A 27,948-nucleotide genomic window follows, 5' to 3' on the forward strand; every position below is an offset into this window, starting at 1 on the left:
TTTGGGCGCCCTCTGCCACCTTGGCTTTCCTGCAATTACCTGACCACCCTTCTTTGTTTAAATCTCCTATTGTTGGGAGATTTCTGAAGGGTCTTACACATAGGTTTCCTCCTTCTCCATTCATAATGCCCCAATGGGATTGGTACTTGCGTCTTCTTTTCCTGATGTGTGCTCCTTTTGAGCCACTTCACGACTGTCCCCTTCGGCTTCTTACTGTAAAGACAGCCTTCCTGTAGCCATCACTTCTGCCCGTAGAGTGAGTGAGCTGCAGGCCCTTTCCTGGAAGCCGCTCCATCCATCCATCCTGCCAAGTTGGTGCTTCATACCAGGGCTTCCATTTTACCTACAGTAGTCATGCCCTTTTATGTAGGCCATTCCATCACCTTGCCCACTTTTTAGGTGCCCTCACATCCCTCTAAGAATGAAGAGAGATCTACCACCTGGACCCAAAAAGAGCGTTTGTGTACTATCTTGATCGTACTAAAGAATTCTGTGTGGATGGTCACCTCTTTGTGGGTTATGTTGGTGAGAAGAAAGGTCGGGCAGTGCAGAAGAGAACCATCTCTAGATGGTTTGTTCTCTGCATTAAAATGTGCTATGCATTGGCTAAGAAGCAACCCCAGAGGGTTTGCAAACTCACTTCACTAGAGCTACAGGTTCAACCAACCACTGCGTTAACAATCGGAGTTCCAGTCCTGGACCTCTGCCAGGCAGCAACGTGGGTGTCTGCACAATTTTACCAACTACTCCTTCCTGGACAGTCAGGTCCAAAGGGATGGGTACGTTGCCTGTTCGGTCCTGCAGAGCTTCCAAATATGATCTTGGTTTGCAGACCCACCTCTGGGGATGGTATGGCTTGTGTATCAATTCTAAGTTAAGGAATCTGCAACTAGAAGTATCTATCAGATGAACAAGTTACTTACCTGAGATAACAAATTATCTGGTAAAGACTTATTCTAGTTGTTGATTCCTTACCGACCCACCCATCCTTCATGCTCTGCAAACTGATTACTAGGGACAGGGACTTCCCTTTCAGGGCCCTAGTTCTGATGCACCAGGGTCAGTGTTCTTCATGGCTCCGCGCTTCTGCCGTGGAAAGTCATGAAAAGACAATGACACCTGGGTGGCGCCTTCATAAGACCTGCAACATCACATTCAGCAAACATAACGCCAACGGTGGATAAGGAGTTGACCAACGCCACATAACAGCGCACAAGGGAGACTGCTCGAGGAAAAAAAATATCCAGGTCCAGACTGACGCCTTGGGTGAATTCTAAATTAAGGAATCTGCAACTAGACTATGTCTCTACCAGATAATTTGTTATGGAAGGTAAGTAACTTGTTTAACATTCCTTAAACTTTTTCCATGATTTTCAGAATTCTAGTAGAAACAGCAATGTTGACTTGAATCATTGACAGCTGTTCTTTTCTTTTTAAGCATTGTGGCTGATGACTCCAACTCCCCATTGTCTCCTTACAACTGGCAGGTAAGTTAAGGAAAATATAGCTAATTTTGATGGTGCATTCAGTATCATATGTAAAGCAAAAATAGGTTAAGCTGGTGTATTTACATTGTCATACCATCAATGCCGCACCAAACATCTCCCAGCGGGATTGGATCCCCTGCATTGTAAGCCATGACACTGAAGCAAAACTAAATTTAGCAGATTCCTTCATATTGAAATCATCAACACAAAAGGTCCGGTATGTTTCATGCAGGCTGATACGGCCTAGCGTAGCCTGTCTGACCCTCTTATTTTACACCATAAACAGCAGTTTTACTCTTCTTCCTCCCCGAAGTTATCTGTCCTCTAAACACCTTCACAACCTCAAGCCTTCCTGCTCAAGAACGGGACGCTTGATATTTAGCTGAAAGAAGCCTTTTGTTGGAGTTTCTTAAGGGCGATTGCTCAGCATACCCGTTTTCACTAGGGAAATAGCAACTCCCCTATTCTCTATCCAAGATTTGCCTGAGAATGAAAACCAGTGCTAGTCTGAAGGCTACTTTTCACACTGCTCCGGGATTACCTCTGACAGAGGTTGGTTGGCGCTGCACACAGGCATGACCCTGGCTTGTACCTACAGCCAGTGAAGTATCAACAGGATTACAACAAACATTGCAAAACTGTGTCATCCCGATTCACATATTGATTATATGCTTCTATAACAAAAAACAAACATATCAAATCATGCAGTGAGCATTCATGATGTTATGGCTGCCTCCATAACTGAAAATAATAAAATATGTCACCCTTGAGAGTAAGCAGGCATGATTCCAAGATTGCTGAGCATGTCTAAAAACTTCAGACTTTTGCTCCTGTCTTTGGTTTTAGCTAGACGAAGGGTGGCCATAACAAGGATGGGTCCAAGAGCCCCAGAGTATGCCCACTGGTGGGCTGATGTATTGGAATGGTCTGTAGCAGAGGAATTGCATATGAGAATTAGCCGCCACAATGACAATACACTGGAGGACATAGGTAAATGGAAAGAACTATGTGATGTCTTTTTAGATCCGGAATCGGTCCTGACCTCCACGGATAGTGAGGGTGAAGCCTCAGGGGAAGAACTGGGGTCAGGAATGGTAATAGTGGCAGCGAACCATGAGGATGCCACTGCAACATGGTTGATGGTATTGTTAATTTTCTGGCACTCTCATATTGGGGGCTCGAACGGGGAGGGAAAGACTCTCAATTTGAATTATTGAATAGATGTTTATCTGCCTGTCTGAACCACTAATGTTTACCTGTAAGCCTATTTTTTGTCACACAATATAGCTGTATGGTTTATGAAAAATTGAAATAAAAGTTTTAGAAAAAAAACGTAAGACTTTTTAAAAAAAGATAAAGGAATCCGGAAGCAAGCGTAGGATGAAAAATAAGAGGCTTTAAAGGGAATGTTGGAAGTGATGATTCTATGCCCACATAGGAAGCACCCCAGCGCACTTTCATCAGTTCCTTTCTTTCTATGCCAACAGGCGGGATCCGGAGAGCTACCTTGGTCATGTTTTGACCAGCTGTTTCTCAACTTTTTATTAAATGTTTTTGGGCATTACTTCCTGTGTGCCTGGGTATGTTCCCTGCAAAACCTTTAGGATTCAAGCCTTCCTGGGATTGCCACATGTAGATGTCTTGGTTTGTCTCTTGTGCCTGGGGTTGGGGCATGACCCCAAGGCCTGCACTTTGGACCTGCTCGTGGAGCTGTTCTTGTGGCAAATTGTCCTCCCCCTCCAAGACGTGTTTGTCTGGGAGGTCGAAGAAGCTCAAGAAAAAGAAGTTGATGGACTCTTCGGTCTCACCCATTTAACCTTGTGCTTCTTGACCCCACTCCCACACTCCGCCAGTGGAGCCAATGTCAGTGCCCACTCCACACTACCCTGATTTTCCCAGTGCCAGAGCGACACCCCCAAACAAGACTTTTATGACACCATGCACGCCATCTTTAGGCAACTGGCTCCCTGTGCTGTGCCTTCTGGCCCCACGAAGTTGAGAGGTGCCCCTGCTGGAATACCGTTGGCGAGTTGACCTTCAACACCAGCCTTGCCTTCAGGATCCTCCCCCAGGTCCAGACTGAACCCACTCTTCGGCCCTGGTTCTGTCTCTTCAGGCATTGTTTACCGACAAGCGGATCATAATTCCTGATGCTGACCTGGTGCTGCCCCGGCACTGCTCAGTCGATACCATTCTGTCCAGGCCCTGCCAATCCCTGGACTTACTGCCCATTGACTGCTTGCTGAGGAAGCTGGGCTTGCTTCAGTTAGTTGTCACCCACCTCCTGAGCATTTGCAGGGGTTCATTATCAACATGCCAAAGTTACACCTGACTCCTTCTCAGACTCTCTCCCTTTCAACTGAGCCATTCTGGACCACGCCTATCCTCCGGAGTGGGGAGTCTGACATATTTCAGCTATGAATCCCATGTTTCGGACTTTATACTGGATTTCAGTGAGACTGAATCTGAGGCTGTTAGGTCTCGAGGCCTCATGTATCCTGGTGGTAATGCATGCCCGATGGCATATGCGGGCTCTGCAGTAGGCTCTGAACACCCAGTGGGTGCAGCATCAGAGGAATCTTTCTGACCTGGCCCAAATAGCAGTGGTAACTGCAAAAGATCTGCACTGGTAGCTGATGGACCGCCAATGGGTTAGTAGCAGACCTATCTCTCTTTCTCGCACATAGCTGTGACAGACGTGTCACTCCTGGGTTGGGGTTGCCACTTGAAAAAGGTGGAGATCAGAGGGCTGTGGCCTCTGGCAGAGTATCAGCGCCACATCAATCTGTTGGAGTTGCGGGCTATTCCCCTGGCATTAACAGTCTTTCTGCTGACCATCAAAGGACAGCTGGTTTAAGTGATCAAGGACAACATCACCGCCATGTGGTATTGCAAAAAAGGGTGGGTTATGCGTGGCATGGCTCTATGCCTCTGGACTTTGCTGGATGGCTAGAGTTCCAGGACATTTTCCTGGCCATGCACCACCTTGATGGATCTCTGAACGCCAGGATGGATTAACTCAGTTATAGATGCCTTGAGGATTACAAAGGGCATCTACACCCAGGAGGGTGGTACTGAGTCTTTTCTGAATCTGGGTAGAATCTTGATCCGATCTGTTTGCCTCTGCCAAGAACACGCAATGTCAGCACTTCTGCGTGCTGTAGTTACCATAGTGGCTCTAGCTTTGAGACACGTTCTGCCTCAAGTAAAACCAGGGATTCTTGTACACCTTTCCACCCGAAACCACTGCTGCTCAGAGTTCTCAAGAAAATCAGGACCAACCAGACCCAAGTCCTCATTGTGGCTCCAGATTCGTCACTGAGAGTATGTTATCCGGAACTCATGAGCATGAGTATCTCTTATGGATTCCTTTGAGCTTTGCAGGATATAGAAGCATGTATTTGACGCCTATGGAACACTGACCTTTTGACTTCCAGATAAGAAGTTGGTTAGTTTTGTACTGCAAAAGTATTGTCAGGAAATGTGTGCACTATAGTGTTGTCCTATGATATTAGGCCTATACAGCTGCAGCTTTATTATTTTGTCTCGAAACCTGTAATTCACTAGCTTTGCTGTTATTGGTTGTGGGTATGTTCCCAGCTAGTGAGGGTGCCTCAAGGCTCAGTGTTGTCTCTCAAGCACAAATAACATGGACAGACCTTTAGCAGTTACTGTTTTTGCCAACTAGTCTTCTAGAAATAATTCCATTGCTGGTCTTCCCTTTCCTTCTAGCATGCTCACTATATGTTTGCTACTCCATTTCACTTTACCTTCAGAGTCCTCTGACCTGTATTTGAAATAACTCACTCTGTTATCAAGTTTTTATACTTGATTCCTCAAATAAGTTACTATAGGCTTAATCATAGATATGTTGGCCTGAATGTTCATAGGAAAATGCCTAGTTTTGGATTGTCACTCCCATTTTCTTTGGACTGATGCTGCAGCATTTTTTTTGTTTTTACTCTGCACATTTGTGACTAAACAGGCCCAGTGCATATTCTCCAACCCCTTAAACGTGTTAAAATTGGCCACACTCCTGATTGGCATATGTAACTTACATATAAGTCCTTAGTATACAATAGAAATATGTGTCCAGGCCCTGTAAGTTAAATGCCACTAGTAAACTGCAGCACATATTGTGCCACCACTAGAGTGTCCATGTCTCCAGGCCTTCCCCAGCATCCTGGGTAGGCAGTTTTAGAGCTGCCAGTTCAACTTGGCAAAATAAAACTTTTGCCAGACCACAACCTTTTTTTTCATTCTTATAAATCAACTGTAAAGTAGGCCCTACATTCCCAAATGTCAAAGTAGGGCATTCCCATATTTATAAAGTAGGGCAGTTGTCCTTATGTTTTACACGCCCTGACAGTGGACAATCTCCAAAGGTGTTTTTCACTATGGTAAGGTTGGCTCTCCCATAGGAAAACACTTGGTCAAATTGTAGCACCTTATAATGCTTCAGTTTGGGAGTAAGCTAAAAAAATGATTCAATGACACATTTTTATGATAATTTAAAATACAACTTCATGGTCAAGTGGCATTTTAGAATATCATTTTTAAAATGACACTAGATAACTGTTGTCATTTTCCTGCCTGAAGCAAATATATCCTTCTACCAGTGTTCAGTGTCACCTGACTATTAATGGCTTCCCTGTGGAGACATGTGTATTGCTCACGACAGTGGACAAAGGAGTTGGTTGCTTTTCTCCCTGACAGGATGGACATCAGGGCTGTGCCCAGCAACTTAATTAACTTCAGAGGGTGAGTACTGTGTCACAAGCAGATGTAGCTCACACTTGGGCCTGTCTATCTATTGGCCTACTAGACCGAGAGGAGCCAATATCAGTGAGAAAAAAGCTGCCCCTAGAACTGGTTTGTAGTGACCACAAAGGAGGTCCTGTCCATTATCACAGCTACACCGCTTAGTGGGCTCTATGACCCCTGTATACTGGTAGAAAGGTCCTGCCATATTGGTTTTAGGTAGAGAGGGGCACAATGGGATAGTTTACAATAAAACAGACAAGAATGCAGCAAAAGTGTGCACAGTCGCCCAGGGAGTGTTTACCACTGTGGTTAGGGAGTGGCCAGAAGTCTCTCCACCCACAGGTTGGTACTGGACATAAATGTGGACCCCCCAGCACCCCATTCAAAACATCTCTGGACCTGGGTAAGACAGAAGAAGGACTGTATCTGCTGCCGGGACATGTGTGGAGAAACCTAAGAAGCTGACTCACTTGTACCAAGGATTGAGCAGTAAACTCCAAGGGTCAGTTGGATGATCTCCTGTTAAGTTTCAGGATACAAAAGCTACAAGAAGCTCACTTTTCTGAGAGAACCTAGATGACCAGTCACAACTGGACCTACCCTGGTCCCTACTGGTGGCTTTTGTTGGAGTGAGTCCTGACCTCTGAATGGTGTCCCTGATGTCCTGGGGCCATCAGATTGTACTTCTCCAGCCTAACTCTAAACGCTAGAACTTAGAACTGACAGAAGACCAGGACCAACCTGCCAAGTCAATCCAACAAAGGTACATTGTTGCTGGGCAAAATAAATTAGGTTGCTCCTGCTCTGAGCTTTCACAAAAGCTCCCAGGCATTAATCTCAGGTTTAACTTACTGTTACCTTTACTGGACCTAGCAGGAATAGTGACATTAGTAACTACAATACACCCCATCTAAAATTGGCTTTCTCTCAGTCGTGGTCACTCCGTCCACTAATTTTCAATCGTCGTTTCTTAGTAAATTCACGTTTATGGCTGCTGTGCCCATCTTGTATTAAGTGGCTCTCCTCATTTCTTGGGTAACCGTTAGGATTTTATCTAATTTATCAATGTCTACTTACTGTGAGCCATTGAAACAAGCATGTGCCTGTTACATTGTTAGTTGGTCTCCCTTTCAAGTGCTGAGGGGTGGAGAACTGGCTCAGAGCATAGGGTTTTGGCTTTTCATGTTAGTTTGGCTTTTTCATATTGTTGTAAGATTAGATGTAGCCTCTTTCTCACATTAAGGTTGGTCGGCCACCTAAACGTAGTAGTAGAGGGTCACTCCGTAAGGAACCCATGAGTCACCTTTGTAAGTGCTTCCCAGGGGCACCAGTTACGCAGGTTTATGGGGAGTGATATTGGCCCTCATTACAACCCAGGAGGTTGGTGCAAAAGTGGCGGTAATACCGCCAACAGGCTGGCGGTATTTACTGCCAAATTATGACCATGGCGGAAAGATCTGATAGACAGCCACTTTACCACACCGACCGCCAGGGCGGAAACAACAGCCACCACGGCGGTAGCCACCTACAGCCAGGTGGAAGTCAATGTTCAGCCCAGCGTATTAAGACATGCCAATCCGCTACCTTTTGCGGGGCGGTACCAACCACATCAAAAGCCTGGCAGAAACAGAGCTTAGAAGTGAAAGGACTCACCATTGGAGACACAGGGAACAACCATGCCGCCTTGGAGCCCAAGCTGCATGTCTTCCCATGCTCTTCTAAATATTGCTCCACCTCGAACACCAGTGTTCGCGAAGGCGACAACGGTGAGTACAGCTGCCTAGCACACAAGGGAGGAGGGGAGGAAAAAGAGAGTGACACACACACACACACCCACACCCCCAACACCATACATACAACCAGATGCACAGGGAAACAAGTTATTCCCCCTAAATTGGCTGAATAATGCAAGGACGAAATGAATGTACTAAAGTGAGTGTAATAATATCAACACAGTATAAAAATAACTTAGCCAATGTTACAGATATTTATGATTGTACAGTTCAAGGGACACTGCCCAATCCTCATTTTGCGTGGCCCACATGGCCACAGGCCAAAGTCCAAGGCCTCACTTCTCACCTGCATCAACACGGAGAGAACATTGCAGGGGCATCAGTTGGTAAATAGGCAAGCACATCAGGGGGACGGGGGATGGGGGGGGTCACCTCAGCCGGGAGGTTCTGAAGGGGGCAACATGCCCTGTGCTTGATCCTGGGGAGTGCAAGGCAACCGTCTCTCAAGTGGGTGATTTGCCCACATGCTCTGGAGGGGGCATCATGCCCTGTGCTTGGTCCTGGGGAGTGCAAGGCCACAGTCTCTCAAGTGGGTGTCTTACCCACTGGTTCTGGGGGGGGGGGCATTGTGCCTTGTGCTCCTTATCCTGGGGAGGCTGGGGTTGGTGGGTGTCTTGCCCACTGGTTCTGGGGGGGGGGGGGGCATCGTGCCTTGTGCTCCTTATCCTGGGGAGGATGGGGTTGGTGGGTGTCTTGCCCACTGGTTCTGGATGGGGTTTCATGTCCTGTGCTCTTGATCCTGGGGAGGCTGGGGTTGGTGGGTGTCTTACCCACTGGTTCTGGAGGGGGCATCGCGCCCTGTGCTCTTGATCCAGGGAGTGCAAGGTCACAGTCTCTCAGGTGGGTGTGATACCCACAGGATTTGCAGGGGGCAGGCCGCACAGCAGCCCATAGAGGCAGGACTACATACCGTCCACCGGCGGTGATGGCTGCTCAGTGGTGGAAGTAGTGCTGCTGCAGCCGCTGGTGGGTGGAGGCTCCAGCCCATCCCCTGCAGCCTCGGATGGCTGCCCACTTGTGGTGGTGGTGGTGGTGGTGCTGCTGCTGCTGATGGTGTGGGGATGCTCCAACCCATTCCCTGCAGCCTTGGATGGCTGTCCACTGGTGGTGGTGGTGCTTCTGCTGCTGCGGGTGGGGGGAAGCTCCAGCCCATTCCCTGCAGCCTCGGATGGCTGTCCACTGGTGGTGGTGCTGCTGCTGCTCCTGGTGGGGGGAAGCTCCAGCCCAGCCCCTCAGCCTTGGATGGCTGCCCACTGGTGGTGGTGCTGCTGCTGCTGCTGCGTCTGGTGGGGGGAAGCTCCAGTCCATCCCCTGCAGCCTTGGATGGCTGCACAACCATGGTTGGTGATGGGATCTCCGTCAGAGTTCCTGCCCCAGGCACCTTTCCCTTCCTGCCTGCTGGTGCTGATTCCTTGCTCTTCCTGGCAGCAGCTGGGGGCAGGCTCCTTGGTGTTCCTGGCAGCAGCTAGGTCAGGCTCCTTGCTCTTCCTGGCAGCATCTGGGGCAGGCTCCTTACCCTTGAGGCTGCCTGGTTCAGGCTCCTTCACCCTCAGGACATGTGTCCTGGATCCTTTCCCACCATGAGTTGGTGAGGTGACTGCTGGGCCCGTGGACTGGGTGGCTGAGGTGCTTGGCTGGGTTTTTGCCACTCTGGCCAGATGTGCAGTAAGGGGAGGGGAGGGGTTGGGGAGAGGTCAGTGGTGGATAGGAAAAGCTTTTTAGGGACTTTGGGGCAGGAAGAGGGAAAAGGTTTGGGGGTGGAGGAAGAGGGAATGGTTGTTGGAGGTTTCTGTCTGCTGATTTTGGGAGCAGGTGCATGGGCTGGATGCTGTTGTGAGTGGCTGTTGGGAGTACTTGCGTTTGTGTACCTTGGGAGGGGTGTGACAGACAGTGGGAGAGGACACAGGGGGTGTGTGCATGGCTGTAGTGGAGGTGTCTGCCAGTGATGTGTATGTTCTGCTAGGTGTGGTGGTGAAACTGATAGTGGATGAGGATGTAGTGCATGCAGGTGTGAGTATAGACGGAACTGGGAGGGAGGCGGAGGAGACGGAGGAGGAGGGGAAGACAGTGAAAATTGTGGATGTTGGTATGTCTGCATCTGGATGGTGTTTGTGTGAGTGCCTGTGGTATGAAGTGTGGTGCTTGTGTTCGCCTGTACCACTATTGTATGTTGTCTTGTGTGCATGCTCTTCGCCTGTGTGCTTGGGATAGGTTGGTGTTGAGGTGAATGGGATTGGGAAGAGGAAGTTGGAGGTTGAAAACAGGGGCAATGGCTGCCATCAGAGAGGAGGTCAGAGCCTGGGTTCATCTCTTTTGGGCCGCCAAGCCAGTGTTAATGCCCTCCAGGAATGCATTAGTATGTTGCATCTGGGCTCCTAGCCCCTGGATGGCATTCACAATGGTTGACTGCCCTACAGAGATGGATCTCAGGAGTTCAATAGCCTCCTCACTCAGGGCAGTAGGGCTAACTGGGGCAGGGCCTGAGGTGCCTAGGGCGAAGGAGATGCCCACCCTTCTGGGTGAGCGGGAACGGGCAACTCGCTGAGGGGCTGCTGGGAGTGCGGTGCTGGTATTGGGGTGGCGGCTGTAGCTGAGGTCACAGAGGTGTCCGCCGCCACCACCAGGGAGCTTCCATTGGAAGAGGTATTTGTGTCAGAACTGTCCCCTCCAGTCTCCGCCGTGGTGCTCCCCTCCGTCCACCATCCCATTGTTGCCCTCACTGTCTGTGGACTCCACCTCCTGGGTCCTGTGGGACAGAGCTCCCTCCGTAGCCGGTGCCTCTGCTCCTCCGCCAGATGATGCTAATGCGCATAAGGACAGGGTGACAAAACAAACAAACATTTGCAATGCAATGGGTCTCTTATTTGCTTGAGTTAGAGCTATTAGCGTTGTAAACTCCGAAGCTGACTTTTCTTGCTACATAAATTGAAAATGAAAAGTAATACAGTTTCATAAAAGCGAGCCGATTCAAAGCGCCACCCCAATGAGTGTCAGGGAGCCACACAGAAGGAGAAAGAAGTTTGATCGCAGTCAAGCGTATTGGCAAAAGTGCAATTAGCCATGTAACAGGATCGATGTTCAAGACGGTAACCAAACGGTCCCAAGGAGAGCAAACCTAAAGCATTTACCAACGAAAATAAAGGATTTCTGAAGGGCAAGTCCATGAACGAGCAATAGTGATGGGTGTAGTTAAAAGCTCAAATAGATAACAATACTTTGGAAAAGCAACGCTTGCACGCTGCTATGCTCAACCTTATCAGAGATATCAGGCTTGGAAGCTGACATCAGTGACGGTGCATCAGGTCATATTTGAATTAAAACCACAAACGAAAATTGAAAGAGCTCTAACCACATGGGGATATTGGCGTTGGTGATCTACAAGAGGACTGATAGTGGGATGTCACGTGAGGCAACTGGCAGTGATGAAATCGACCAAAAAAAACCAAGCATTTTCAATACAACGGGGCTCACATTTGCTCAAGTTGGAGCTATTTGCGTTGTAAACTCCTAACCTAACTTTTCTTGCCACACAAATTAAAAGAAAAAAAACAGCGCGATCGCGCTATGTAAAATGCCGCGTATGTTTCTAGTAGTTTACCGGTGCTGTGTAGGCGGGCTAAACACCGGAAAAGGCATGGCATATGCATGTCTTTCACAAATGAGAGCAAGTCTAGGAACCAGTGAAAGAGACTGACGTGACCTGGGCGTGGTTTGAAGCCCAAAGAGAGATTACTTTATGGACGGATCGCTTTGCGCTCACCCATAAAAAAGGAATACCATGAGAACTGTTATTGTACTTGTGATACTCGTGGGATTTTCTACACTGATGTCACACATGAAAAACATCAACAGTAATGTAGCTCATGTAAAGTGGCATTAAAATGTGGATAAGAAAGCAGATCAATTATGCACCTAGAGTTGGCTGCCAGCAGCGCTTCCACACTGGAGAACTGACAAGTGCAAACTGAAGTCACTCAAGGAAAGTGACAGAAGTGCTATCATTCTATGGGCAACACTTTGTGATGTCATGTACAAAAACTGAGGGGAGGTTACAGCTGTGATATTGCAAGACCAAGTTGTGACACTTCCGAGTGGAGAAATTTGAGGGGAGGGGCATTATTTTTGTAGAAATCAGACGTCTTGTGTTTTTAATGACCAGTTTTGAAAGAAAGATTATGTGCTAGCATTTAACACAACACACAACAACAAATGCACCTAACATCATTTTATGTAGAGACCAGCCATGTATCACCCACACAACAATAAAACAAAACTGCAAATATACCACAGATACTGACTGTGTCTTAAGTCAGATGGGATGCGCAGCGCCATAAACTGTCCCTTGCGTTTCTCTAACATGGTTGTGGTTGTGCTGGTACTTTCAGATATGGGCTGTCAAATTCCTTTCATGCCAGCCAAGACATCTTCATAAGTTAGACAGGAGGAGGTAGCAACAGGCCAACATTGCTACTTACAAGTCCAATGCACTCCCACGCACAACCGGTGAGTTCAACAGGCACTGGTCTGTACCGTACAGCTGCAGTCAGCAAACAATAGGCAACAGACAGCAGCACAGAGGTACTGCAATACCCCTCCTTGAGTCAGGCACACTGTCTCTGCTGTTTAGAACTCTGCCATTTAAATGTATTAATATACCCCGAGCAGGCTGCCGAACTGTCATTCTGAGAAGTTTGTGCTATGCAAGTTCAGCATGGCTGAAATGTAAGTAAAATAGCCCTGGCAAAGCCAACAGGTCTCAAAAACAATTGACTTTGGCAATCGGTTGAGGTGGCGGCTAGCGGGGAGAGTTGGGGTTTGATAAGGGGATGATTTTATAAAGTGCTATAAAGCGACCAACCCTGGCCCCTTCACAGTGCTGTTTAGGTGAAGTGCTAATGTAATTGGTGCTTACGTAAAGTAAGTGGTAGAGTACCTCCGTACTGAACTGGTGCTATATGAAGTTCCAAAAAAAAGCAAAAAACAGCACTGTCAAAAGTTTGCAAAAGCATTTTCGCTGGTGAGATGGGAGGGGAAGGTCAAATGTCTGAAAACAACGATGGGAGGATGGAGGGGTGAACTGAAAGCAACAGGATGATGGGGATAAAGTGAAAGCATTGATGGGAGAGAACTGAAAGCAATAATGGGAGGATGAGGGAAAATGAAAGCAGCGATGAGAGGGATTGACAACAACCGTGGGAGGGTGGGAAGTCTTAAAAGGAACAACACCAAAATAAATAAATCAATAATTTTCAATGCAACAGGTCTTGCATTTGCTCAAGTTAGAGCTATTAGCGTTGTAAAGAAAAAAACGCAGCACGATCACACTATGTAAAATGCAGTGTGATCGTGCTGTGTGGAAAATAAACAGATAAAGTAGTCCGAACATCAGGCTGAAAACATCGAGCCTCGTATGTTTTTAGTAGTTTACCGGTGATGTGTAGGTGCGCTAAACACCGGAAAAGGCATGACGTATGCATGCCTTTCACTAATGAAAGCATGCAGATTTTAAAAGGCAAGCCTACGAACCAGTGTAAGTGACTGACGTGACATGGGCATGGTTTGAAGCCCAAAGAGAGATTACAGAATGGGACGGAGTGCTTTGCGCTCACCCATAAAAAAGGGGGGGGGGGAACAAAGGATACACTGGGTCAGTGGCTGCACCAACACCAACGTTGGCATACACACACACAGGGTACAGGCCTAAGCACTATGCATTGTACTACCAGTGATATTGCTAGCCATCAAGGCATGTGGAGGGGCACACACCGCCAAATGCAGCACACCTGGGACCTGGGACCTACGCAGCCTTGACCAGTAGTGGAGCTAGGGTAGCAGGATTATCCCTTCTGGACCCTAGCCACCAGGGGACCTATGCTGCAATGTCAGGCTGGCCTAGGGGCACCCACTGACACACATCCCCCACCCTGATACCAACCTACAATGAGTAAGTTATAATGATGGGCACTGTACTCCCCCCACCCCCCTGTGGCTGCAGTGATGCCCTCAAGCGCCCATCCAGCTCTTGATAGGCCACCACCAGTATGCGGTCCATCGGGGGGGTCAGGGTTCGACAGCACTCCTTCCTCGTTAGGAGGCCACCCCCAGCTAGGCCTCCACCGTCTTCCGTGCCCAGGGTCACAGGTCCTCCCACAGTTTGCGACAGTGGGTGCTCCGCCTGCAGTAGACCCTCAGGGTCCTCATTTCCTTGGCGATGGCACACCATATACCCTTTTGATGAATGCTGACCTGCAGAGAGAATACACACAGGAAAAGTAGCATTAATCAGACAGTCCTGCCTGTTACACTTATGGCCCACCATACCCCTTCATATCACCATTTACACACACATTGCCCAGCACACAACATGTATGCTGCCCAGGTGACATCCACCCCCCTACCCTTACACAATGCCTTCACACTCATCCATGCATTCATGCCACATGCATCGTGCCCACAGTGTACTCACCTGTTGGTCTGGAAGCCCATACAGCAGTCCGTACTGAGGTAGGACCCCATCCACCAATCTCTCCAACTCCGCTGAAGCGAAGGCTGTGGCCCTTTCCCCAGTCACACGGGCCATGGTAGGTTCTAGACACAGGTCACAGCAGCACATGCAGTGTAGGTCCTCTCCTGTTGAAGGTCAGGTAGCAAGTGAGGAATCAGATAGAAAATGGCGGTGTTGTCCACGGCGGTGCATACTGTCACTACCAGCATACATCACCATTGGCCACTGTACCCCATAGGGCTCAATCTCAATTATAACCAATGAGGAGTTGCACAGTGGTTCCCGACCGCCTCCCGCAACGGTGCACAATGTCAGAGGAATTACCTCACAATGCCATTTCAGGGGGGAGAGGTGGCAGGCCCTGGATAATTACTGCATCACTGTTAAAATTTGGACATACAGGACAATTCTCAGTGACCCATTACAATTTCACAGCATGCATCGTACTGTTGTAGCCCCATTGTTCATTTTGTGACTGGCCCCTCACTCTTTTGTCCCTTAGATTGCTACCACTGCGGATAAATAGGAGATGGAGACATACCCCGTCTACAGACCCCTGATGGACTTGGAAACAATGGAGGACAGGCACATCATCCTCATCTATAGTTTTGACAGGGCCACAATCACAGAGCTGTGTGCCCAATTGGAGCCTGACCTGATATCTGCTATCTGTCACCCCACTGGGATCCCTGTAAGTTCTGTCAGTTCTCCATTTCCTGGCAACAGGCTCTTTCCAAGTAACAGTGGGCTTGGCAGCAGGAATGTCACAGCCCATGTTCTCAATTGTGCTGACCAGAGTGTTGTCTGCCCTGATTAAACACATGTGCAGCTACATTGTATTTCCCCAGGTGGAAGATTTGACGTCTGACTTCTATGCAATGGGACATACCCAAAATAATTGGTGCGATTGATGGAACACATATTGCATTTGGCCTCACCCCCGTCAAAATGAACAGGTGTACAGAAATAAATCGGAAGTTTCCACTCTATGAATGTACAGATGGTGTGCTTGACGGACTAATACATCTCCCATGTCAATGCTAAGTATCCTTGGTCGGTACATGATGCCTTTGTCCTGAGGAATAGCAGCATCCCAAGTTTGATGGCCCAACTACAGAGGCACAGGGTGTGGCTAATAGGTGAGCCCTGGTTCCCACCCAGTAGATGTTGGGGTATGGGTATGGTGTGGGCCATATCGGATGGTGTGTGGCTAAATTTTGTCCCTCAATATTTGCAGGTGACTCTGGTTACCCCAACCTATCATGGCTACTGACCCCTGTGAAGAATGCCAGGACAAGAGCAGAAGAACGTTATAGTGAGGCACATGGGCGAACCACAAGGATCACAGAAAGAACTTTTTCCTTCCTAAAGGCCAGGTTGCAGTACCTCCATCTGACAGGTGAATCCCTGTGCTACTCATCCAAGAAGGTCTGCCAGATAATAGTGGCATGCTGCATGTTGCACAACCTTGGCTTGAGACGCCTTGTACCTTTTCTGCAGGAGGAGGAGGCTGGAGATGCCCATGTGGCAGCAGTGGACCCTGTGGACAATGAGGATGAGGAGGCAGAAGATGAGGATGAGGACAACAGAACAGCAGTGATCAGACAGAACTTCCAATGACACACAGGTAAGACCGTGTTATTTCACATTTCATTGTCATTATTTTGAAATTGTTTGGCACTGGCATGCTGTTATTTCCCACTTCTATACCCACTTACTGTACCCTTTGGCAATTCATTTTACAGATGTTGGTGCCTCACAGTAGCTCCTGGTGTGATCACTGCAGCCAACTACAGGTCTTTCATATGTGCTCATTTACTGTAGAGTTGCATTGCAATGTTAGTACATGGTTAAACATATACATACTTTAATAATGTGACATACTCCATACTTCTATTTGTTTCAAGGGTGTTTATTTAAGTGCTAAGATATTGAGTGGCAAGTGGAATGGGATGGGGTAATGATGGAGGAAATTCCAGGATAGAGTTCCAGTCTGTAGCACAGGTGCATTGTCCATGAGGACATAGGAAGTGGAGCAATGGCAGTTCGAGGTGGACAGGGTGAAAGAGTGGACACAAGGGTGACAATCAGGAGAGTCTCATTTCCTGGCGGGTGTCTTTGCAATAGTCTCTGGATTCTGCCTGGATCGCAGGGAACGTTTGCGGGGTGGTTCTCCTTCTTCAGGGGGAGGGGTGCTGGTGGCCTGTTGGTCCTGTGGCGGGACCTCCTATCCACTAGTGGCAGCGGAGGTGGAAGGCTGTTCAGATGTCTGGCTAGTGGCAGGGGCCTGCTGTTGCGAGACTGCCTCTGCCATAATATTGGCCATATCTGCCAGCACCCCTGCTATGGAGACCAGGGTGGTGTTGATGGCCTGGAAGTCCTCCTTGATCCCCTGGTACTGTCCCTCCTGCAGTCACCTATTCTCCTGCACATTGTCCAGGATCTGGCCCATTGTTTCCTGGGAATGCTGGTATGCTCCCAGGTTCTCTGCTAGTGCCTCCTGGAGAGTCGGTTCCCTTGGCCTGTCCTCCCCCTGGCGCACAGCAGTCCTCCCAGTTTCCCTGCTGGCCTGTGCCTCTGTCCTCTGAACTGTGTGCCCACTGCCGCTGCCCCCAGGTCCCTGATTGTCTTAGGTATGAGGTGTGCCTTGGAGTCCCTGTAGAGGTGGACACGCTGCTGATTGATGTGTCCTGGGGACAGAGGTGTGGGTACACTGGGTGGGTGCCGTGGTGGTGTTTCCAGATGGGGGAGGCTTTGTGGTTGTCTGTGACTGGGCTTGGGTAACCAACTGTCCAGAGGTCCCTGATGGGCCAGGTTGGTCATCCAGATCCAGGTGACCAGAGTTGCTGTCATCACTGTGGGCCTCTTCTGTGGGGGGGACTGGATATTGCTGGCACCTCCTCTCCACTGACATTGGCTGAGATACCTGTGGGGATGTAAATGCTGTGTTATTGTTTGTGTGTGTGACATATTGTGCATCGGTGGGTTGCCCTCTTTGGTTGTATTTGCCATGGCAGCTTTCACTTGTGTAAGTTGGTATGTGGTGGGCTAGCTGTTTCTCGCTAGTGTGCATGCTTTAGTGATAGGTGTCCATGCAAGTCTGTGAGTGGTGTCCATGCATTGGTAGAGCATGCAGGGGTTGGCATTGGGATGAGTGAGATGTGATGGTGGGGTGTGTGGGAAGTGGCGGAGTGATGGGAGTGAGGGTGAGGGTGGGGTATGCGTTGGCATGCAGATAGGGGGGTAGTAGTACTACAGAGTTGACTTACCAGAGTCCAGTCCTCCTCCTACTCCGGCCAGGCCCTCAGGATGCATGATTGCCAAGACTTGCTCCTCCCATGTTAGTTGTGTGGGAGGAGGTGGGGTCCACCGCCAGTCCTCTGTTCAGCGAGTTGGTGTCTTGCTGCAATGGAACGTACCATTCCCCGTAGGTCATTCCACCTCTACCTGATGTCATCCCTGGTTCTTGGGTGCTGTCCCAAGGCATTAACCCTGTCCACGATTCTCCGCCATAGCTCCATCTTCCTAGCTATCGATATCTGCTGCACCTGTGCTCCAAATAGCTGTGGCTCTACCCTGATTATTTCCTCCACCATGACCCTTAGCTCCTCCTCTGAGATTTACCGCCAATGTCATAATGATGGCCATTATCTGGTACTTCTCAGAGTTCCAAGTGACCTATTTTCACCACAATAGTATATTAATCTTTTATCCAAACCTTTGAGGATGCAGCTGGTCACATGGCGTGGCATCCATATTATGACGAAGTCTTCAAGAACTCCAAAAAAAATATTCTTGCCTGCAGTACAATGCTATACAGTATTAGAGCACGTTTTGGAAATCTGTATATCCTATTGGACGTCACCAGTTACATAGTACCTGCGTCTATACAACAAACATATTCTGTGTTCACTTGTCAGCCCATACTAGCCACCATGTGGCATAATGTAGAACTGCGTGGTTGGCCTCCCTGAAATCCCTTGTGGCATAATGTAGAACTGCGTGGTTGGTTTCCCTGAAATCCCTTTTAATAGACTCAGTGTAGCGGTTTTTGTCTGCAGTAGTTTATTGTTGGCCTGCAAAACCGTGTGCTTTATGCAGAATTTGTCTTGCTTTGCTGCACTCCTCTTAAATCAGTCACCCAGCTCATGGTGGGCCACTGATCCCCACGCTGGTGAATCCTTCCAGTGCTTTCTACAGACGTCTCCTCTAGGCTGTCCCAGTGATAAAATCCAGTGAAGAGCTAATGCAACTCAGTATTGCTGCATCTCGTCCAGGACTGGAGGTTGCCTTAAGGCACTGCACCGCGTACCCATGTCAGTTCACGGTGTGTGGCACATCAGTAGGCCACAACTTGTTCAGCTATTGACCGAACAATCTTGTGGTTATACCTAGGACGATGGCCTGCACAGAAGCTGCCAAGATGCACGTCTTTGCGTCTTGTCAGCTAGTCTCACCCCATTAATAACAACCCAAGTAGTTACTGTGGGTGATTTTCAATTTGCTGCTTTTATGGTCGGACTAAAGAGAGCTTTAGATATTTTTCATAGCCCATAAAACTTTAAAAAGGTCATTAAAAAGGTCAATCATTATTTGGGTGGCCGGCTGCTCTATTAGTCGTTATGTGGAGGGCTTCCGTTTATTTATATAGTTATTCATTTATGTATAATTGTGGTTTTGTATGGAACTTGCAACACACAACGGGTGAAAGCAAGTTACAAAGATTCAAGTTTAAGAGAAAAAATATGTAGGGGGGCGTAGTTGCTCTCAACTATTTCTAGCGAATTTAAACTTTACATTCTTCACAATATTTATAAAATGAAGTTAAATAGACCCATTGAATACGTCTCATTGATTATTAGCGGTGAGAATACATAAACTGTCCATGGTTTTGTAATATTTACAAAATTACGTTGAACAGTTGTATGCAAGTTGAATAGTCCACTGATGGTTCCCTTCCAGGCTGATCCACTTGTACAAATGCTTGATATCCTGAGAGTTGAGCTTCCATAGCATTTGTGAGTTTTGAAGGGAAGGTGAAAGATTATGTGAGAAAGTGTTGCAGTAATAACAGCTTTTTCAACTTGCTCTTGAAGGCGCTGCAGAAATAGTTTGTTCTGACGAGTCTGATGGAATGCCACAGCTATTGTGCATTTCCTGTGAAGAAGTGTTGAGAGGTTTGTTATATCCCTGTGGACATGATATTCTAACTAAAGGGTGCCTTAAGTAGTGAGTTTCTTCTGACACAGGGAAAAACGCCCCCACCCCTGTGGAATAATGTTTTCCTCTTGAAGAAACATGTGAAATTGCTTAATGGGCTCATATGCGGTGTCTACACCACGTACACAGGCAATGCGTTTTCCCCAGCTTCGAGTCTGGCGACGGGAGAGAGGTAGGTTTGTGTTTTCTCCATGGTCCAGTGGCATCAGCGATGGAAGGTGTTGTCCAGTCATGTCCGGTTGAAAACAGAAATAGAGTCTGGAAAAAAAGTTAAGTTTTCACCCATATACTCCTAATCCACCAACTCAGATGTGAAGGTCGGACCGCCACAGATGGCTTTCCGGTAAGGCACATCCAAATCTTCCCAGCGGTAAAGGTGGCTGGAGTCCTACCATCGGCCATTATTTCCTATGACGCCTTTGACACAGATGGGAATTCTTGACAGAGTCGGCGGGACTCTGGCGGTCTTTCGCATATGGGACCCACGTCATCTAAATCCGGCGGATGGACTGCCATGGTGGCGGATGGGTTTGCAGTCCAAAAACCAATGCCAGGATCGTTGCCGCCAAGATCTAAATCAGGCCCTAAGTTTGTGTAGCTAACGATGTCAATAACTGAATTATGCAGCTTCCAGAGTGGTGATATTTAACACCATGCAACAAGTATGAGTGTTCTGTTTTGCTCCGCAAGGTTTTTGCAAGTCAGTGCTGATTTACAGCCACAAACCACAATGTTTGTATTTTATATACGTTGATAGAACGCAAATAACCATTTTGCTTGCCACCCATCATCGCTGACCGCAATACAGTATTCATGATTCACAATATAACACACACTGTTTGAAATATAGTCCTAATTACCACTGCAGTGCAGATATATTTTCTGGGATCAGTTTAACTAGAGCAAAATAAGTATGGTGTTATGCCTCCCCGACTTTCGGACTGTATGTTTCTAAAGCGCAAATTTTTGTTCCGCTCGCTTAGTTCATGTGATAAACGGATGCAGTATGACAGCTGAATTTGACTGTTGGTAGAACTGTCATTTTGTACTAGGTGGTGGGTTTGCGTTCTTTGCATTACGTCATCTGGACCCCGAATTTAACATTGACTTGCGATGCCTCTTCTATATCAGTGGTCTAAATGTTTTTTTTCTTTAGTCTTTAGAAATACGAAAGGATGAAACAGAAGAACAGCATATGACGGAAACACAGTCTTTCATTTGGCATAATGAAGAACGGAGAAGAACCAAACAAATTAGGAAAGAGTATTTCAAGGTACTTTACACATTAGATAACTTTTCAACTGAGCAGTTGTTTTATAGGTTACGCCCGACAATTGCTAGCAGTTCCTGTTTGTGGACTGAAGGTGTCACTCGTATGTTTTTCAAAGCGAGACTCGCGTAGCATCCAGTAACCATGCGAAGATCGAGTCTCATCTTTGAAAATAACTAAGGTGTTTCTGCTGCATTTTTCACTATACGGAAGATTACACAGGCCTGAACACATTCATTTGTACCTGGGATGTGTGTCATTACCCTTTCATCTTGGACATCAGAGAGCCGTCCCATTAAATGTTGCAGAAGATATGTATTAAGAACCACGCTGCAGTATAAATGTGACTTCTGTCAGGGTCTGGACAGCTTTCTCAACTGCAGGGCACCCAAGATACTTTCTCAAATATTCGAGGACAGGAGCGAGATTAGTTAATTTTTAATCTCGGGGCTGGCTCATGACAACCAGGGTTTCCATTAGAGTCATGGGCTAAACCTATCTGCTATGCCAATGCATCTTAGCAGTATCATATAAGTGTAACAACAGTAATTTTGTTGTGAATAATTAGGTTTGAGAATGTCTGGTCTTAAAATACTAGAGGAAATAAACATTTCTCAGGGCTGTGACTTGGACAGTGGTCTTCGCAGTGTCTCAATCACTCCTACGATTCCCTTCACACTACTTTCCTGTGCAGTCTTTCACTCTTCCACACATTCATGACCTTTTTCGCCCACATCTTTCTGAAACTCTCCTGCCACATATCTTACATCATCTCTTTCCTCTTCAGCACCATCTTTTCACTCTTCTTCTACATATACTTATTTCATATTCTTCACTATATCATCTGTGCCACCGAAATCTACCCCTCACAAGTATTCATTGCATTTTCTTTCTCTTTTACACTTTCAACATTTCTACACCTGTGTGCCTTGTTGACACACTTTCTCATAAAATCACAATTACACTTGGTATAAATGTGATTGTTGTTCTATGCACAGTGTAGAGGCCCAGGGCTGGATAGCCTTGTAGCCGAAACACCTTTATGACCCAGTAACAGGCACCCTGAGAAGCTCGCAGCCTTCAGCCTAAGCTCCAGTTCTCTTCCAGCGGATCCTCATCAATAGTCATAAACACTGAATACTCCCGCCCACGTGCGGGGACCCTGGAGCATATATAAACACACATGTATATGTATATAAAAAATAATTCTAGAAGATAATATTAGTACAAATATGTCATATACATGTGTAAACACTAATGCAGTCTATGTTGAAAAATAAGCTAAAAATGCATTATTTTTGGTGAAGTTTTTTTTTTTTAATTAAACTCTTCAATTATAGGTAAAAAAACGTTCTTCAATGAAAGTTAAAAGCATAAAAACTTTAAAAATGCACTGAAAAATAAAAACTACATTGAAAATAAAGGAGCATTATTAGCCAATAGGCTGCGTGCAGGTTAACATAGCAGAACCAAAAAACTGGCACAGTGCCTTTAAGACCCTGAGCATCTCCAGTCTCCCACCATACCTCAGAGGTGAAAGTGAGGTGACAGTTGGTTCACAGTTAGGTCAGTTCTTTTTTTCGGCTCCTTCTGGGAGGATCCTGGAGAATTGAGCTCTCAATTTGTCTTTTTTTTTTGCCAGAAAAATATTTTCAAAACATTATTTTTCTGCTTTACTTAACGTTTTACCTTACTACCAGAGTAAAGTAAAAGTTTTCTAAAAAAAAAATGCCTTAACTTTTTGTGAAATGCCCTGGTTGTGGCAAAAAGAAGGCCCAGTCAGATCCACACTCAGTGTGCATAGTGTTTGCCACAGAGTCACTGTCCTGAGATCTGCAAACACTGTAAGAACCTTGAAGGACAGAGAAAGGATTCTTCTGCATGGGCTACATGAGAGAGATAAAACATCATCCTCCTTTCTTCAAAAGAAGGTCTCCAAGGACTCTTCTGTCAAGTGGCGAGCAAGATCAACGTCAGCTGGTAGGAAAATTCCTGTTTGTTCAATGTCATCACTTCCGTCGTCACATCAACACCGTCAACCGGCGTTGAGGAGTACTCTTCTGTCGACAGCGATCCAGACGACATCGAGGTACAACATGACGTCAAGGAAACAACTCTCTCATCGGGATAGATTTCCGTTAACGACCACCCACGATCGACATTGAGTAAGCACATGAGTGCTCATACACCGTCAAAGGCAGTTCTACGTCGAAACATCCAACGTCAAAGTCGACCTCAAGGGCAAGGTTGAGGTCTCTGCTGACAGCAAAACGCCACTCGACGTCAAGACACTCGCCACTGTTGGGACACCGCTCGACGTCATGGCGGTCAACGTCTAGACATACCCCGCCGTTGGGTCATCAGTCGCCGTCAAGGCATTAGACGTTGAGACTAGAGAAGTCAGGAAGGGCACATTCGATATTGGAGGTTCAACGATCTCTATTGACGACATTACATCGTCGTTCGACATCGAAACACTCCTCACCTGTGACGGTTGCTTCACAAATGGATTCTCAACGTCCCAGCCCTCCTCAAAAGAAGACAACCGGGCAAACTTCACCTGCTGAGCCCATTTTACCTCCTCAGGAACCGGTGGTTGCTATACAAGCACATCATCTGTGACATCCTCAAGGGCCTCTTCTCAAGGACAGCTCCCTCCCATAAATCTGTCTCCGAGATGGTTGGAAAGCCTTAATAAAACTCCAGCTAGTCAGTCTCCAGACTCGCAGTATTCCCGGCTATATTCTCCCTCGGCTTCCTTTCCACGAACGCCATCTCCAACATATCATGCCAAGCGGGCGACAATGCCATCCTCTGACCAGCCCGAGCCACGAAGACGGCGCAGTCCTTCACGGTCACGCACAAGGAGTAGATCGCATTCCAGGCGAAGATCTAGATCCCGGGTCTCTAGGTCCCATCACCAGAGATGCAGATCCCCTTCGTGGTCCATGGCTTCTGAATCTTCGATTAGAGACTATTCACCTACTCTCACAAATACTCCTCCGGCAAGAGTTTCTCCAGTGGACGATATAACCACTTTCAATGACGTGTTGGTTAGAGGAGCCCAGAAACTTAATATAGACCTTCCGGAACCGACAATATAATTGCCGGTAATTTCTGAGACGCTACAGCATTGTACTTCTTCCAGGCAGCTACTGCTTTTAGTCCCTGGTCTTCTACAGACATCCTTGGACACTTTTCTGACACCAGCAACCCTGTGTGCAGAGCCGGCGCAGATCCTGAAGAAATATAAGGCCCCAGACCAGGATCCATTATTTCTCAGAGCGGGTACTCCACCGGACTCGGTTATTCTAGCTGCTGCCCGAAAGACTCATTCAGTGGCCTCCTCATCAACGGTCCCTCCAGATGAGGAGAGCAAACATTTGTATTTGTTGGGTAGGAAAATGTGTGGTACCTTGGCAGCTTTTATGAAGGTTTCTAGTGCTTCTGCACTTTTAGGGAGATACAGCCGTTCTTTGCTGGACTTTTTGAACAGGTTCGTAGACAAGTTGCCGAGGGAAGACAGACAGGATTTCCAAGAGATCCTTCAGGAAGGAGGTCTAGTAGCTAACCAAGTTATCAGTGCGGCTGCGGATGGCTCTGCATTAGAGGCTCATGGATACGCACATGGCGTATGTGCAAGGAGGTCATCTAGGCTGCGCCTCACAGGTTTAAAACAGGAGGCTCAACATCGCATCCTCAGCCGGTCATTCACGGGGAACTCTTTGTTTGGGACCCATACAGATGATGAGATGGCCAAAATGAAGTCGGAGTTGGACACTGTGAAAGCCGTAGGGCTGGACAGGCGTAAGGAATACTGAAGAAGGTATAGGCCATATGATAGGCATCCTTATCAGCAGAGGGTTCAAACCCCTTATTGGCCCCAAAGGCCACAGCAAGGACAAGGACGACCGTTCTATCTGTCCCGCAAGACAAGAGAACATGGTTCCAATTAGGCAAAATCAGTCTACCCCAAGACATCGGGCAAACAATGAGGACTTGCTTCCCCTGATGCTGTCAACCACTCTAGTGGGGGGTGAGGGGGTTTGGGGGGGGGGGAAGTATTGCGAATTACATAAACGAGTGACACGCATAACACACGACAAATGGGTGGCAAATATTGTCGAGAATGGGTATTCTCTACGTTTCAAGTCCCCTCCTCTGGTGCCACCAACAAAAACAAAGTGTCTCCACCAGTCTTTACTACACAAAGAGTTTCTCACTCTGCTACAGAAACAAGCTATTGAAAAAGTTCCACCTTCACAAAGAGGAAAAGGAGTGTACTCCCACTATTTATTAGTACAAAAGAAAGGTCAAGACGGGGTGTTCAGACCCATTTTGGATCTGAGACATCTCAACAAGTACATTCGAAAAGAAACGTTCAGAATGTTGGCCCTTCATCAGATTTTTCCTCATCCCCATCAAGGGGAATGGATGTGTTCCATAGATCTATAAGATGCATATTTTCACATCCCAGTTATAGTGAAACATTGCAAATTCCTTCGCTTCGGAGTTGCATCCCAACATTACCAATTCAGTGTGCTGCCCTTCGGGCTAAAATCAGCTCCTCAAACATTCTCCAAATATGTAGCAACAGTAGCAGCACACTTGAGAAAGAAGAATATCTTCATTTACCTGCATCTCGACGATTGGTTACTAAAAGGCAGCACTGCAGAGCAAACATTAACCCACCTCAAGATTATTTTGTGTACCTTCAACACTCTAGGTCTGCAGTTCAGCCTTTAAAAGTCCATACTAACTCCAACCCAGAGGCTCCATTACCTAGGGGCAACACAAGACACCAATCTAGAAAGAGTGTATCCTTCAGAGGAGAGACTATTATAGATAGCACAGAAGTGTCACACCATTCTTCACACTCTGCGACATACAGTCAGACAAATAGCGTCGCAACTGGGCTCCATGGCCTCCTGCATCTTCATTGTCCCGAATGCCAGATTATGCATGAGGCCTCTTCAGGAGAACCTGGAGGATCACTGGAGTCAACTTACGGCCAGATGGGAAGACAGAATAATACTCTCACCTGTGGCAAAAATCTCGCTACAGTTGTGGACTCGCCAACAACATCCGTTAGTAGGGGTTCCTTTTCATCAGACCACTCCTACGGAGACCCTTGTAACGGATGCACCACTACAGGGTTGGAGAGCCCAAGGCCTCTGGTCGAAAAAGGAACAACAATACCACATCAATCTGCTGGAGCTGAGGGCAGTTCATTTGGCCCTCAAGTCGTTTTACCCATCCATCAAGGGCAAATGCATTTTAGTTCAAACAGACGACATGACGACAATGTACTATTTAAACAGGCAAGGGGGAACCAGATCTCTCCCTCTGTCTCGAGAATCACAAACCATCTGGCACTGGTTACTAGCGAGGAGGTTGTCAATCAGAGCGGTTGACCTGCCGGGAGAACAAAACACAAAAGCGGATTCCCTAAGACAAAATCTATCAGACTTGCACAACTGGGTACTTCACGACGACGTCGTAGCTGAGATTTTCCAGCTATGGGGGCATCCTCAATTAGATCTGTTTGCTGATGAAACCAATAAAAAATGCCCAGACTTTGCATCCAGGTTTTACTGACCAGGGACAAATGGGAATGTCCTGTTGATACATTGGTCAGGGACATTTCTCTATGCTTTTCCACCCATTCCCCTAATTCCCACGGTGATCAACAAACTTTACAGGTCCGGAACCAGTATGATACTAATATCCCCGAAATGGCCTCGCCAATATTGGTACACAGATCTCCTCCAGTTGTCAGAACAACCTCACAAGAGGTTGCAGTGCAGACTGGATCTTCTCCACAGACTAGAAGGGAAAGTTCTACATCCCAATCTTCCCTCGCTGAGCTTGACGGCATGGCTCCTGAATTCCTGCAGTACGGGCATCTAGGCTTTTCTTGTTGTCATTACTTCGGCTAGAAGGGGCAGCGAAATTCAGGCTCTGTGTTCAAAAGAACCCTATACAGTTTTTTCAGATAACAGAGTAGTTCTACAGACCCTCCCGGGGTTTTTACCTAAGGTGGGTTTGGACTTTCATATTAATCAAACCATATCGCTTCCAACTTTCTTTCCCAAACCAGCTGCTCCGGCAGAGAGAACATTACACTCGCTGGACTTGAAGAGGGTTCTAAAATGTTATCTTGATAAGACTAAGAGCATCAGACAATATGATCGCTTGTTTATAAACTACGGACACATGGGAGCAGGCAGGGCGGCCTCAAAACAAACAATTTCTAGATGGATAGTTTCATGTATTGTGACTGCATACCAATTGGCTAACATATAATTGGCTGCCAAGCCTAAAGCTCACTCTGCAAGGGGCAAGGCAGCGATGATAGGACTTCTTAGGAATATACCCATCTCCGAAATTTGCAAGGCTGCAACATGGAGATCGTTGTATACCTTTACAAAACATTAATGTCTGCATTCAGATGCTAAAACAGACACGCAAGTGAGTCAGGCTTCATTAAGAAATGTATTTACCTAAGACAAATAGACTGCTGGTGCTTCTGTCTCTCCATCCGCAGGGGCATGGGATGGACTTGCTAGTCTATTCAGTGTTTATGACTATTGATGAGGATCTCCTGGAAGAGAAGGGTAAATTACTTACCTGTAAATCCTAGTTCTCTTCCAGGGGTATCCTCATCAAAGTCATAAACAACCCACCCTCCTCCCAGGACGTGATTTTGGAAGTACAGCAGTACTCATTTGTCTAATCTATCTCTTCTTAGCACCTTAAAGATACTGACCTAACTGTGAACCAACTGTCACCTCACTTTCACCTCTGAGGCATGGTGGGATACTGGAGGTGCTCAGGGTCTTAAAGGCACTGTGCCAGTTTTTTGGTTCTGCCATGTTAACCTGCATGCAGCCTATTGGGTAATAAATC

General features: G+C 47.1%; 1 protein-coding gene across 3 annotated transcripts in view; it reads left to right on the forward strand.

Annotated features, from left to right (window-relative positions):
* The window catches only part of LRCH2 (leucine rich repeats and calponin homology domain containing 2), a 743,639-nt gene that overhangs the window by 508,366 nt on the left and 207,325 nt on the right, over positions 1–27,948 (forward strand). For all 3 annotated transcript variants that reach the window (XM_069212552.1, XM_069212555.1, XM_069212554.1), the window contains 2 exons: positions 1,439–1,487; positions 20,926–21,042. In XM_069212552.1, coding sequence (XP_069068653.1) covers positions 1,439–1,487; positions 20,926–21,042 — 166 coding nt within the window. The remainder of the gene's footprint in view (positions 1–1,438; positions 1,488–20,925; positions 21,043–27,948) is intronic.

Source organism: Pleurodeles waltl, chromosome 2_1, assembly GCF_031143425.1.
Source record: "Pleurodeles waltl isolate 20211129_DDA chromosome 2_1, aPleWal1.hap1.20221129, whole genome shotgun sequence".
Taxonomy (NCBI): Eukaryota; Metazoa; Chordata; class Amphibia; order Caudata; family Salamandridae; genus Pleurodeles; species Pleurodeles waltl.